The 14,692-nt window shown below is 41.5% G+C and overlaps 1 protein-coding gene across 3 annotated transcripts in view; it reads left to right on the plus strand.

The window, feature by feature from the left end:
* Positions 1-14,692, plus strand: part of Nebl (nebulette) — a 338,403-nt gene that overhangs the window by 297,713 nt on the left and 25,998 nt on the right. The window contains exons 25-32 of one of the 3 annotated variants that reach the window (XM_033759733.1): positions 1,715-1,809; positions 3,447-3,539; positions 4,948-5,040; positions 6,207-6,299; positions 7,420-7,524; positions 8,452-8,623; positions 11,210-11,302; positions 12,464-12,613. In XM_033759733.1, coding sequence (XP_033615624.1) covers positions 1,715-1,809; positions 3,447-3,539; positions 4,948-5,040; positions 6,207-6,299; positions 7,420-7,524; positions 8,452-8,623; positions 11,210-11,302; positions 12,464-12,613 — 894 coding nt within the window. The remainder of the gene's footprint in view (positions 1-1,714; positions 1,810-3,446; positions 3,540-4,947; positions 5,041-6,206; positions 6,300-7,419; positions 7,525-8,451; positions 8,624-11,209; positions 11,303-12,463; positions 12,614-14,692) is intronic. The other 2 variants (XM_033759734.1, XM_033759732.1) reach the window with 2 other exon arrangements.

A 14,692-nucleotide genomic window follows, 5' to 3' on the forward strand; every position in this document is an offset into this window, starting at 1 on the left:
AACTTTGCAGAACTTTCCTTTAGGCGATGCAGGTAGAACCAACTGCCTGGGGGCCACTCATCTGAGGGCAACCCTGATCCTTAAGTGGCATCTTGGGAAAATGGGCGTGTGCCTGCATTAATGGAGAGAGTAGAGTGTAGGCAGGGCAAGGTGATGCTATAGTAAAACACTTTAAAATGAAATTACAAGAATTCTGTTTGTTTCTTTCACTTCCAAGTGATAATATTTGAAATGTACTTGTCGGATGTAAATGTTGTGTAGTGTGCAGTTCTGTAGCCTACAACGAAATGACTGGACCATCTTGATTAGTTTAGGGTCCTATGAAGAATGAAAATGTCCATCTTTAATCACATCGAATTCCCACTGGAGGAGAATCATGCAAAGCAGCACAGAATATCATTGCTTTTCCCATCATCCCACAGCCTCTTGGAGCAAACAATAAACACATAGTTGTGTATCTCTGAGGTTGGGCCATAAATGCTTGCTTAGTATTCAAATGGAAAGTTGCCCTTTTGAAGATTAGGCAGATCTGTCAAACCAAGAAGTGATTCCCTAACATTTAAACATCTCGACATTTTCCACGTCTGAGAACAAGCCTTTTTGCTATTAGCTCTCTCTGCTAAGAATTGATGTGGAGTTTTACTTAGAGGTTTCCTGTCTCCACTTCAATTTAACTGTTTCGGATATGGACTAGTACAGTATTAGCATTTTTACTTAAACCCTCAGATCCGAGGCGTAGTTGATACCTGAGATGTTGAGGTGCTGGGACTTTATGACAATCAGTGTAGATGTCAGCTTTACTCATTTTAAACATATTCAAGCAATTTCTAAAGTACGTTTTATGGAGATTTAAGTCTTTGCTAAATTTCAGTAAGTCTAGTCTGTGTTCTTTTCTTCACCACAACGGTCTTCTGTGAATTTTTGATGTGTGAACAAACAGCCTGAGATGGTGACCTTGTTGATCATGTGCAAAGGGCTCAGTGTGCTTCCTGTCCCATCCTGTGCATCACCCTGTACTGGTGCCACACTTGTCTGCTTGATCTTCCTCCCAACAGATTTGAAGGGAAGCTGGCCCGAAGTGGATGCCAGGCCCCAGTGGGGCTCCTCGCAGTGGGGCTGAGGGTGGAAGATTCTTCCTGACCCTCTGGCACGGACTTTTCTTGTGGGAGTCAGGATATGCTGGACTGTGCTTTCAGTACCTTTCCCTCAACTCCGTTTTTCTCTTCTTTTATTTGTGGTCACTCCATTTTTTCCCCTTATTATAAATTATTTGTGTGCTGTTGGATAAACAGCATTCCCAGGACTCTGTGGCTATTTCAATTTGACTTTTGGCTTTATACACATGGCAAATTATCATTAACATAATAGTAGCTGCTTTTTAGATAGGAAAGAAGCCATCACTTTAAGATAATTTCCAAGGTTTTTTGTGCATTTGCTTAATGATAAAATTTATGTTCATAATAAGCATTTGCTTATTTTAATTAAAGAACTTTTCTAGTTATGGGTAGGTGAATAGATAGGAATTTATTTGTACTTCAGGATAAAGAATTCCTGAAAGCATCAAATAAAATTAAAAAATTGTGTTTCCACTGAAGGAAAAGCAATGTTAGCATTTAAACATTTTCATTACACAATAGTTACTAATAAGGAAATTCTATGCTTTAAAGATGTGAGGAGACTACAGTCAATGTTATATTTTTATAAATTATTCAAGTGAAATACAAAGAAGAGATTAAACATGTAACAGTCATTTCTAATCCTCCAGAGCTAAAGAGAATTAAAGAAAACCATAGGAATGTCACCAATGTGGTCATTTTTCCCTGAGTATTTTTTTCTATTTTATTGAATACCAATATGTAAAGAGGGCATGACACCTGCCCAGGTAAAATACTATTACACTTGCAAAGGTCATCTTTAGCAGTGGAGCTGTCGCATCCAACTTTCTCTGTGTGCTTCATTCCACCCAGCCAGTGCTTCATGGGCACTTGCTGTTGAATGTCTAGTCTATTCTTTTTTAGGGGGTTCCGGGGATCAAACTTGTGTCCTTGCACTTGCCAGGCAGTCAGCAGAACCACTGAGCTAAATCCCCAGTCTATCTAATCTATTCTTGTTCTTGGAAGAATTCAGAAATGCAGGGATCAAGCCTGTGAGTGTTCTCAAGCCCTGTATGAGAAATAGACATAGAATAAATAATGGTTAAGCATCGTTTAAGCATGACCCCAACAGTGAGGATTACTGGGTGTTTACTGTGCTTTTTGAATACAGTACATTTTAAAATGCTTTTCAAGTATTATGCTTGGTTACATGCATGGTTTTAGTCGCAAGTAATAGTCCCTATGGCAAAGTGATTTAAAGGCAGAGGATGGCGTGTTGTGGAAAGAGGAAGAGAACTACAGAAGGGGCAGCTCCCGCCACTAGACCTCGAATAATGGATTTTGTGAGGGAGCACTTTCCTGGCAGAGCAAACCGAGTATGTGCAGGACCCAAGCCTGCTCGGAAGGAGAAGCTGTATGTGATGAGGACTCGGGGAGAGACGGGGCAGGAGATGACAGTGCGGGGAGAGGTGACACAGATTGGAAAGACGCAGCGTGGAGTCCCTCGGGGTCACCCCTCGACGTTCAGTCCCTGACTTACTGTCGCCCTGTTTTAATGTGTGTCTTCTACGAGAAGAGTTACTAGGCTTCAATGAGGGTAGAAATGTACACTCCATTAAAAATAACTGTATCTGTAAATAATAGTTTATTGAATGAGAAAGCCATGCTAAACAACAGCACATCTGGTGTGGCAGGTGGAAATTGGCGTGCTGGTGGCAGAAACTCAGGAAGTGTAGATAACATGGAGTGGTGGAAAGTATTGTACACCCTCAACTGTTGGTTGTTTTGGTCTCCAGACCTTACTTCGTAATCACCGACGTCTGGAAACCTCGAGTCCTCATCTATAAAATGGGTTAGAGTCTGAAAGAGCCATTTCCTGTAAGCACGTGGCGGGTCTGCAAATGCAGGGTTACACGATATGAAGATTCTGTCTTTCAAATTGATGGCCCCAGGTTCATATCCCCACTGGAAACTGGCTACAAGAATTTCTCCATGTCAGTGATGCCGTTCAAGATTTCTCCTCTGAGAACTGGAGAAATCTCTCCTTGCATCTTGCCTGCCAGTAGAGATTAAACTGAAGCTTCCTTTACTTCAACTCAGGGAGGACACCAAGAAATAATACAATTCGAATAACCGTGAAAGGTATTATTTAAACATTTGACAAGGACAAGCTGAGCCATTGGTGTCACCAAGAAGATAATCTGTGAGCCATCCATATTCCACTGTTAAATCCTAATGGAGATTTCACTGACACATACTCTGTGGCCATGTGATATTTCTTTCCATCTGTTCCCACGTATTGGTATATATTTATTTCCCTTAATCCAACCTATCCGCCATCTTGTCCTCCAGCTCCAGTATAAAGAACAGAACTATACGGCCACACCAGTAAGTGTGACCCCAGAGATAGAAAGAGTGAGGAGGAACCAGGAGCAGCTGAGTGCGGCAAGTAGTTTGTTTTCTTCAAATTTTATCTAACATTGTGTATTTTTATTTTTTAAAAAATGGCTTATGCTAAGCTTTAAACTCTCTAGTCTTCTGGATCCTTCTTTACACATTCACTCCTTGAAAGGCAAGACTTGTGACTATCACACCAGCCCAGGAAGTCTGGGGCAGTCAGTAGTTGCTATAATTTAGTGACCAAAAGTTCTGTGATTACCCAAATGTGTCAGGCATTGTCCAAGATCACTGGGACACAAAGTTGAATAAGATCCATCCTGTCCTCACAAAGCTTATCATTTATTGGTGAGCCTCTAAAAATATGTTCAGATAAGGACCTGGAGAGAGGGATCTCTTACCTATTGAAGCAGAAAAAATGATCTGTGGGGAATAGAGCAAGAAAAGACTGGGCTTGGTTGGCATTTGACTGCACATAGCATCAGGATAAGGAACCTTGGCCATGAAATGGAAAACATTAATCATTCAATGATCTGTTGCAGTGCTAGTTAACAATTATGTGCAGCTCTGTGAGGGGCTGGGCCCTGCGCTCATGTTCTGTGTGAACCCGTAAGTTCACCTGTGTTTCTCTCGTGGGTAAATGTGGGAAACTGAGTCAGAGCCCATGCCAGGGATCCATGGCTGGTATGTGTCACAGTGTGATTTGGATCCAGAAATTTTTCCATGTTGCTCCCAGATAGTGGTTTTTCTCATTTTATGACCCCTTTATGGAACATTTTAAAAATGGCCCCTTTCTTCCAAAACAGATATTTGGAAGACTTTAAGATTTAAGAGCAAATTCCTCCAGAGGGAGGAGAAAATCAAGCCCCACATTGTGTATCTCTCTACCATCCCTGTAAAGTGGAAGCCCCAGGATCACAGGGGAGTAGAAGACAGGCTGCCATGTGGATTTCATTCTAGTTTTATCATCATGGATTTATTCTGCTGTTTATTTTCAGCATACTCCTTTAGATTTCTGTTGTTGTTATTGATGTAATTTGCAATTAGTTTGAACATTGAACAACATAGTGTTTACCAAAGACTCTTATTTTTATTTATTTATTTATTTATTTATTTGTTTTTTTGAGACAGGGTCTCACTATGTAGTTGAGACTGACCTGGAACTCACTATGTAGCCCAAGCTGGTCTCGAACTCACAGTAATCCTCCTGCCTCAGCCTCCCAAGTGCTGGGATTACAGGTGTGCACCACCACACCCGGCTAAAGACTTTTTTTTTTTAAACAGCACAGCCAACAGTTGGGTTTGTTAAATAGGGATACTCAAAATCTAGCTGTCCGTACCAATAGGAAGACTGACAGAGCTGCTGTAATAAATTATGTGCAGAAAGATGGGGTGAACCTTGAGACTCACCCTTTGTGGTGTTTTTTTTTACTCAGTCTGTCCTGCTTCTCCATAGGTCAAATACAAAGAAGAGATTACACAAGCAACTCCCATTTCTGACCCACCAGAGTTGAAAAGAGTGAAAGAAAACCAGAAGAATATCAGCAATGTGTGATCATCTTAGTAACTCTTTCCAATGATAGCAAATGTAGAGTCAGTATATAGAGGCTGGGACTGTTTTATAGCAGTGTCCCAGCCTGGGTCTTGGGTATTGCTAGGTCCCCAGCACCACACCAGGGGGATTTTTTTTCCCTCCAGGTTGTTGTGTATCTCCCTTATCTTGTCTTCATGCCAGTAACTGCTTGGTACCCCAGTGGGAATCTTCTGGTGTTGTAGCCTTGCAACCACACTTTCCTACTCCTCTTTTTAGAGTAGGAAAGCTGTGTTGTTGTTCTCCAGCTTCTGGCCCCACCTGCCGCCCTCAGTGATTATTACTGTTTTTCTGGGCAGTGTCCGGGAGAACTGTTAAGTGTACGTGGCCGAATAGCTCATGTGAAACAGCCAATTTATGGACACTAGAAAGAGGTTATCAGTTTCTCCTTAGACACTGGCTCGTGGCCTGCTCTGATTCCCTTTTGTTTGTTTATGTAATCCACGGATACAGCTCTCTGAGACCCCTTTTTGGAAGTCATGAGCATGCAGTCTCGGACATTTTGGGTTCTTTGGAAGAGGAAATTTGGGAATCTATTACTGGCAGAGGAATCTCTTACTATTCAAACCCTTCAGTCATTTGACCAGTTTATGAAGCACAGGGATGTTATTTTTTGTTGTTGTTGTTTTGTTTTTGTTTTTTGCTACCAGGGATCAAACTTGGGACCTTGTACTTGCAAGGCAGGCAGCGGCACCACTGAACTAAATCCTCAGCCCAAGGGATGTTATTGTTTGATATTTTTTCCCCACAACTACGTTTTGGAGGAGTAGATGTTTGTCTTTTCCCAGTGGATCTAAAGCTATGCTCAGTGTGACTGTTCCTCTCAGAAACGAACATGCTCACAGAAAGCAGCACACCCTTATATTTGAGAGCATCCCCAGAGATTCAGACAAAGACACTGTTCTAGGCTGCAGTGAGTGAAGTAGATGCTTTAAGATGCAAGCATTTTAAATATGATCAGACCTCCAAGAGTATCCTCTTTTTTGAAATAGTTTCCCTTCCTTGTCTCTTTAATAAATACCGTACTCACTTTGGCAACACATATACTAAAAATGAATACCATGAGTCTCTTGTTTAGTTGAAATGATTCATAGTTCTCTTCCTTTTGTTTTCCGCAATGGTAGGTTTATTATAAAGATCAGCTGGGAAGGGCTACAGCTTTGAGTATAACTCCCGAAATGGAAAGAGTAAAGAAGAATCAAGAAAACATTAGCTCGGCAAGTGGTTTTACTTATTTTGGACAATCACAAAGGATGTGCCTTTATAAGTTACCTACAGTTCCTTTTCTTTGTGTGAGAATGAGCTTGTGGTAATATTTCCAATTAAGTACATTTGTTATTTCAGATGATTTCCAAAAGCCACCATTGAATAAATTTATGTTATTCTACAACCCTTCAGAAGTATTTCCAGACATGACTGACACATTTAAAGTTTATTTAAACAATGATTCGCGTGACTTTAGCCAGTATCTTTGAAAATGATAAAGTCTTTTTGACACACAAGTTAAGTAACTGTCATTTTACTCATGTCTTTCATTGTACATGGCTTGTAAAAGACTCTTTGCAAAGAAAGTAGGAAATGAGTAAGTAAGGACTTAGAGGGGAAAAATAGATAATATAGAATTGAGTTCCTCATGAAAATTCCTCATGGTGCACATCAGGGCCTTACTTTTTCTGTGAATATTCAGTCTTCTGATGGTGTTCTGATCTTACACATAATTAGCTGGGTGAGAGGCAGTGTTCTAATGATCATTGTCAAGAACACAGCCTCTGTTTCTTGCACTCCTGGGGATTTGGTGTTTTGGGTGCATGATTTTCAGCTATCAAGGCATTTCTGTCTGGAGATACTGGGTATATTCAACACAAAGCGCCTCTAAGCTTTGGTTGCTTAGAAGGAAAATTGGATTTATTTCTCATTGTTTCTCATTCTCTAAGGAGGGAAAAATAAAGAAAGAAGGGTAGTATGCACCTTTCAGCATTGTTATGGCAGAAAAAGGGGAAATTTAGAAACAGAAAATAAACTCGGATTCTGTTTAGTTTTGAACACTCCCTGTTTAAATATGAGAACCAGTTTTACTGACTGCGTTGCTAGTGACTGTTAGTTGCACATATTTGTTTTCAGTTGCTAAAGAAGGTTAAGACATGATCGCAGTAGTCCTTAAGGGAGATCTTGAGAGTACAATTGTAGGCACAATTCACTGAAAAGTTACTTGGAAAATAACTGGAAAAACTTACCTGGAAAATACTGTATAAGTTTCACTCCCTTGTAAAACTTTTAAGTTATCTAATTCTTATTATACTTATCCTGTTCCAATTATGTCTACTTTTTATTTTTCAGGTAAAATATACCCAGGACCATAAACAAATGAAAGGTAGACCAAGTCTGATTTTAGATACACCTAGTCTGAGACATGTTAAAGAAGCACAAAATCGTATTTCAATGGTAGGGAACAGCCACGTCTTTCTTTTCATGACTTAAACATACTAAGGAACGACAAGACTCAGTGGATTGATGGCTTTAGTTCACTATTAACCTGGACAACTAACAAAGCATGGAAACTTGGATGAGCCTTTTGTTGTGTTTTGTTTTGTTTTGTTTGGGGAGGGTGCTTTCTAATCACACTGAAATGTAATGAAATTGTTTACTCTAATAAAATAATTTTTCTCTGTGACTCTTTTGGTGTGTTTTTATTTCTAATGTGATTACTCAAAATGTATTTTGTGAAGCCATTTGATTAGATATTTTTCCATTTAATTGTAAGACAGAGCTTGGTGTAATTGCATGTTGTAAAAATATGAAAAATACATTTAAAAATACTTTCACGAGATCTAATTTTCCTGTCATAAACCAAAGCATTTAAAGTATTTACTTCAAGGTAAATGAATAGTATAATTTACATAGTGCTACAACTATTGCTCTGATCCAGTTTTAAGCCATGAGAAAATGTTTCACAATATCTGTAGTTACTTACTAAAATTGTAATTATCATTACCTGTCCCTTCCAATCTAATTCTAAGTAAGTAGCCTTGAATAATTGTGGATAAATGCTTATTACATTGTTTCATGTTAAGGATTAACAGGGAGTTAATTTGTAGTTGAATTGGCATATTCTAGGAATGAAGATTTTAAGCTTTATCTTTTACAACTTCTCACTAATACACATTTATATATAACTTAAAGGAAATGCCATAATGATTCCAAACACCGTGAAAATGTCAGCAGTTGATCTAACATTACTCTGGGACACCTGGAGAAGATACGTATATGCAGAAAGTAATCTAGATGCACCTGTCATTTTATCCAAATTGTGTGAGACCAGTAACAGCCAGGAAATTTCATTTTGCATTAATACGGTTTCTTCTTTTCCAGGTAAAATATCACGAAGACTTTGAGAAGACGAAGGGGAAGGGCTTCACTCCTGTCGTGGACGACCCCGTGACAGAGCGCGTGAGGAAGAACACCCAGGTCGTCAGCGATGCTGCCTACAAGGGGGTCCAGCCTCACATCGTGGAGATGGACAGGAGGCCTGGCATCATTGTGGGTAAGCCGGGGTCCCCCTCGGCAGGCAGACATGGCCAGCAGGAGCGTCTGAGTCCTCATCCAGTGTTTGGGGTGGTGCTCGGCTCCAGATGGACGCCAGATAAGTGTTATATTGGTGCCATGTTGAAGGGCATTCATGGCATTCACCAGGTGTCATGCGGAGCTTCCTCTCCATGGAAATTCTCCGGGCTTAGTGGCGTTCTAGTCTTAAGACTATTTCTACTCGTCAGAGAAGCAGCGCAGAGCTGGGTGACCACAGCAATGGAGCAATTATGTTGTTTCTCTTTAGTTTGTTTTCTTAGTTAAGGTGTTATACCATGGGTGACAGGAATAATCATGTCACATTTAGGTCCTTTCACCACGAGCAGACGTGCCAGAGAGATTCTGAAGGCATACCATAGAATGCACGCTCTGTTCCTAGTAACCCATCAGGGAAAACCTAGGAGGAGGCTTTGACAGTGACCGAGAGATCAGCAAAGATCACACTCAAGTATACAGTAGGGTGAGGAAGGAAAATTGCTGATTTCTCAGTAACATCAGCAGCCCTTAACTATTGCCTCCTTTACAGCAGTAGTCCTAGAATGTTTATAGCCACTCCACCTGTGTAGCCCAGAGAATATTTTTAGTAACCCTGGTATACAGCTCCCACTAAACTCATTGTTAGATTTTTCTTTGTCTTCAAGAGGAAGGCAATTTAGAGATGAGTTGGGTGGGAGGGAGGCATATATTTGACGGGGTAGTATCTTAGTACAAAACGAGAATAGTAATGTCAGAGCACCAAGTGACTTGGATGGTTACCAAAGTGACTCTGAAAGTATTTTACAAAGATAGAATCCAAACATACTTGTAGGCAATTGATAGCTTTGCTCATCTCCCCAAGTTGATTACTTAAAAGGCTCACATTCAGTTGGATGTGTGAATTGTGCTACTTTCATTAAAAGCCACACAGAAGTAGACAGCTTCATTGCTGGGAGCTAAGATGTCTGTGGGGAGAGTACAAAGGTCTACTTCATCTCACCAGCGTGAGAGCTTACCCAGGAACAAGGGTCAGGGACCAGCCCTGATGGTGAGATCACTGCTGAAGACCGTGGAACTCTCTAGATTCAGTACCTATCACCTTTGAGATTACTCTTTTTCAAAGTATACTCAGTTTCCTTTGGAGATTTGATGGAACAAAATGAGACACATTCAACAAACATTAAACACTCTAACTAACCAGCTTTGGTACCAGGCGTGGAAATGTAAGCATAGAGATTTTCTAAGCAGTGTAGGCTGGGACAAATTGTTCCACTTTTATTTTCATGGGAGGTGCTGCTACTTACTAGTAAGGTAACCTTGGGTAACTTTGGCCAAACTATTGAATCTCTCTGCCCCAGTTTCCTCATCCATAAAATAGGGATAATAATAAGACCTACTTTAATATGTATAAAGCTTAAATGAGTTAGGTTATAATTGGCGTATAATAAAACTGAATATTAATTAAAGGCTGACAAGTAAATCTCCAGTTTCAGTTTACTAATTATTTTCCCTCTCTCCTCATTTGTGCCATTTGTCCATAACTAGGTTCTTATTTTCCAGTTGAACAGCACTATGTCACTCCTTGTAGATCCTGATACCCATTAGTTAGGGTTACTGATAAATTCAGAAATTATCAAGCCAGTCTGTGTTGTCAGCTCTCTGTTGCTGTGACAGACTGCCTCAGAAAATCACTTAAAAGGAGAAATGGGCTGTTTTGGCTCAGGGTTTCAGAGGTCTCATGGTTAATTGACCCAGTTGCTTTGGGCCTGTGGCAGCACAGACATCATGTGATAGAGGAAGACTCTTTGCTTCACGGAGGTTGGGAAGCAAAAACAGAAAGCAAGGAAAGGTCTGAGGTCCCAGCACCACCTCAAGGGCACATCCGCGGCGGTCTGACTTCCTCACAGCAGCTCCGCGGGTTGGACCCCAAGCCTCTGCCCAGGAGCCTTCAGGGGACACTTGAGGTCCAGATACCAGTAGCAGTGTGGTCGCTGACTACAGTAGTGAACTCATCTGTAGCCCATGAAGAGCAGGAAGTTGCTCCTCGTCTTCATTCCTTGCTGGATGCCTCGCTTTCAGCACTTTTTGATAAATGGCTCTTCCTCCTTCACTTGCTCACTCACTCCGAGTAAAAACTGGGCTCGCCATGTATCTACATTTCCAGTCTTTGTTCCTATTGTAGGTAGAGAAGGTGTTTGATTTGTTTTGTTTTAAACGACCACCTCTTGATCATTTCCGTGAATAACTCACGTGGCTCCAGTCAGCAGCTTTTACCACACGCTTTGCCTGCCTCAGTGGGTGGGGTGTCCCAGGGCTGTGTGGAGTGACTTCTTGGGCACCTGCGACGTGTGATGGTCGTGGCCCCCAGCGGAGCTTGGCGTTGCAGCTCAGATCTGATTCCGGAGTGTTCTTAAGGTGCACACTAAAGCGGGTACCTGTTTGTTCTCTTCTGGATTTCTCATCATGGTGGGTTTGCATTTGGCGTTTTTTGCCTTTTGCTCGACTCTCTTTGGTAATGTTTTTTTTTAAAGTCCCATCTTACTTGTTGATTTCTTTCTTTTGGTGAAAGACCTCAAAGTGTGGCGCACGGACCCCGGCTCCATCTTCGACATTGATCCCCTGGAAGACAATATTCAGTCTAGGAGTCTGCACATGCTCTCGGGTATTGCTTGCCTTGGGTTCCCCTCCTCTGGTTTTAAAAGTGGAGCTACGTTGAAATACTGCAATGCATCGGGGCAGTCATGTAATATAAATTTGAAAATTGAGAATTAGGAAAACCAGAAAAGTTCTCTGCCACTTTAAAATGCCCTTTATTATTTAGGAAAGCAAAAACTTACAGAAGAGTTCTATAATAAATCCTAGATTAGTTTGTCCCAGATTCATTTAAAAAGATGTGTGGAGCTTACTTACATTTGCCTTTTGTTAGTGAAGAGGATTTTACAGGCTTTCTGTGTTTACAGATGCGTTTATTTGGATTGCACAAAGCTTCTGGGACATAAAGGAGATTTTTTTCATGAAACAATGTAGCAATATTAGATTTAAAGAATTACATAGGGAGCAGTAGGAACATTTTCTATATAGCGTCATAAATGTCTTGAAATAAACTTGAGTATTCAAAGTTATTGTGGCATTTTTATTCAATGTAAAATGAACAGTTTCAATAGGAATCACATATGACTTTACTGGACATGTGTGTAACTAAAGGCAGAAAGTGGATTGTTTGGGTAAAGTGATAATGTGATTCACCATTTTGGACTTTCAGACTGTCTTTAGAAAACAAAGTCTGACAAAGTTTTGATAGTTATGTAGTTCTTTTAAATGATATAAATACTCTGTATAATATCACTAAATTCTTGTTACACCCTTTGATTTTTACTCTATATTTAATTGTTAATAAAACTTAATGCCTAAAGCAGAGATTCTGATACTTTAGTTAATTTGATCCACACAGCCAAAGTATATCATTTTCTAAAAATAAGAAAAGGCAATGAATACTGTATACTTGACACTTGAAAGCAATTTTTAAATAACCAGATGCTCCATTTGTTAGAAATGTATGAGCTTGCCAGTGTTTCCATAGTTTTTGCCAATTTTCTACCTCCTAAGCTCTCCTTTAAAATCTAGATTTGAAACAAGGTTAAGTAACCTTTCAGTCACTCCTCAAAGCATGCTGAAGTTTGAGAGTAGGTGGCTGGAACCCTATAATAGACTTGGGGTTATTATTTAATAAGGGGTTGCTTTTCTTTCCTGATAAGCTCTTAAGTAATTCCGTTACTGTTCGAGTCACTCAGTCACGTGTCTGAATATCTTCCCTCCCATATAGAAAAGGCGAGTCTCTATAGGAGACACCGGTCTCGATCTCACTCCAGCAGTACCTTTGGTACAGGTCTAGGAGACGACAAGTCAGAAATCTCCGAGCTTTACCGCAGCATTTCATGCTGCAGTGAGGCAACGAGACCGTCCGAGGAAGGAGGTATTAAACCGTAGCCACTTATGACGGACGTGAATTCACTGCTGAGTGTGCCTGCCTCTGGACTATGTTTAACGTATTTTCACAAACATTCACCCTGGGTGCATTTGAAAATTTAATACTCAGTTTAAAAAAAAATTAAGAACTTCTTCAGCTACTAATGTGCATTTTTGCATGTTATTTTTTTTTCCTGCAAGTGGATCTTTAATAACAAAAGGGCCTATGAACTTGGCATGTGAATTGTTTTGCAGCTGCATGAGATGGATCCACACAGTCACATGGAAACTTGAGTTGTGTGTAGTTTGTATCTGATTTCCAGTAAGGACTGAAGATATTAATCTTATGGTAATATCTGAGTGGCTAAGAGGTTGTTATGCCTTGGTGAGTGTTTAGACACTGACATAAATTGTAGTCAGAGTTACATCTTGCCACAAAGAAACTGAGTATGATACTTGGGAGATTTTTTTTTTAAATGGGAAATACTATTCATGAATAATAGTCTTTTGATTGTTTATCCATCCTTTTCCGCACCTTCACATCTTTTCTGCACCCAAGCTTATGGATGAGTTCTAGAATTTTCAGTGAATTTCTGCAGGATGTTAGAATGAGCTGGTTTTAAAGTAGTAAGTCCACTGTGGTTCACTGGGGGAGGGCAGCAGGACTGAAGGGCGTAAAGACAGTAGGAATACGAATTTCCTTGTCAGCCACAAAGGCGAGAGTGGGCATTCCTAACGCTGGACATCTCAGTGTTAAGGTTGAGAAACTTAACAGTTGGGGACAAAAAGTAATATTCCTTGAAGACTTGAGGGAACTATGGAAACTTGTAATTATGTAACCATTTTCTGCATTCTTTGCAATGGCTTGCTAATAAGCGTAAAATCAGTTATCATCTGTACAGTTTAACTATGTGAATTTCTGCACGTTCTGAATTTGGACTGGCCTTGGTGTGGTCGAAGGTTTTTCAGGGTGTCCATTCTGTGTAATTCTAAAGAAATGGTTATAAACTAGTTTAGCTTTACTGTAAATGAAACACACATGAAGAGAGAGACCTTCCCTTTCTGTGTCTGGTTATCTAATGAAGGGTTCAGTAGCTTCCTGATTTTTTTTAAACTTGGGATTGCTGATTTCTTTCTTTAGAGACCTTCCTGGTTCTGGCTGTACAGAAGAATACTCTTGACACTCGGTGCAGGACATAGACCCAGGCACTCTTTTCGGTGAACCTTATTTACTATTCCGCAGTTCAGCGTGCCGCTGTTGTTGCTGCTCCCACGCACCGAGAGCCGCGGAGCAGGGGTGGCGGACCGTGGCACGCCTGCTGCGGTGGGCACGCAGGGCACGCTCTGTCGGCACGCGAGCCAAGTCGCCCCAGCATCGTCCCAGCGGCTGAGCCTCAGACCGCAGGGGAAGCGTTGGCGCTTCACCATCGACAGTGGGTTTGAGTTGCGGTTTGGGCCCTCGGTCCCTAAAAGTTTCGCCGTGACCGCCGCCGTCTTCGCTCCGCCTTTGCCTCGCCTCTGTGCACAGCAGCGCAGTGCTCATTCACTCACCAGGGCGCACGGCAGGGAGCAAAGGAGAAAGGCAGCTGCTGTGCGCGGCTCTGTACCTGCGGGCTCTCTGACACGGAGCAGGTTCCTACACAAGTGCTCTCCATTGTGAGCGGCGTCAAACGAGGGACAGGGCAGGGGCCCCAAGATGTGCGCCGGGCGCTTCCCTGTGGCTCTGAGGTCAGGGAGGCCTTCTTCGGGGAGGGGGTGCCTGAGCTGATGTGAGTGGTGGGGGATTTAATGCTCCCGGCGTAGGGAGGAAGATGTTGTTGATAGAACAGGGTGTGGCAGTGACGTGGCAGTGGGGCACGCGGAGGGCGGTGTCCTGTCGGTGATCTGAGCGCTGAGGGGAGGCTGCGCTGTGCAGATTGGAAGTCACCTTCTGAGCCGACGACCTTGGGGTAAGACTCCAGGGCCACCTCGGGCAGACACCGGGCCTGTGCCCTAGCCACGAGACAGACCAGCTACCCGGTCTCACTGCCTGCCCTTGTCCAAGACTGTAAAACTCACTACTGATTTTTTTTTTTTTTTTTTTTTT

Source organism: Fukomys damarensis, unplaced genomic scaffold (assembly GCF_012274545.1).
Source record: "Fukomys damarensis isolate Sample0158 unplaced genomic scaffold, DMR_v1.0_HiC HiC_scaffold_37, whole genome shotgun sequence".
Classification (NCBI taxonomy): Eukaryota; Metazoa; Chordata; class Mammalia; order Rodentia; family Bathyergidae; genus Fukomys; species Fukomys damarensis.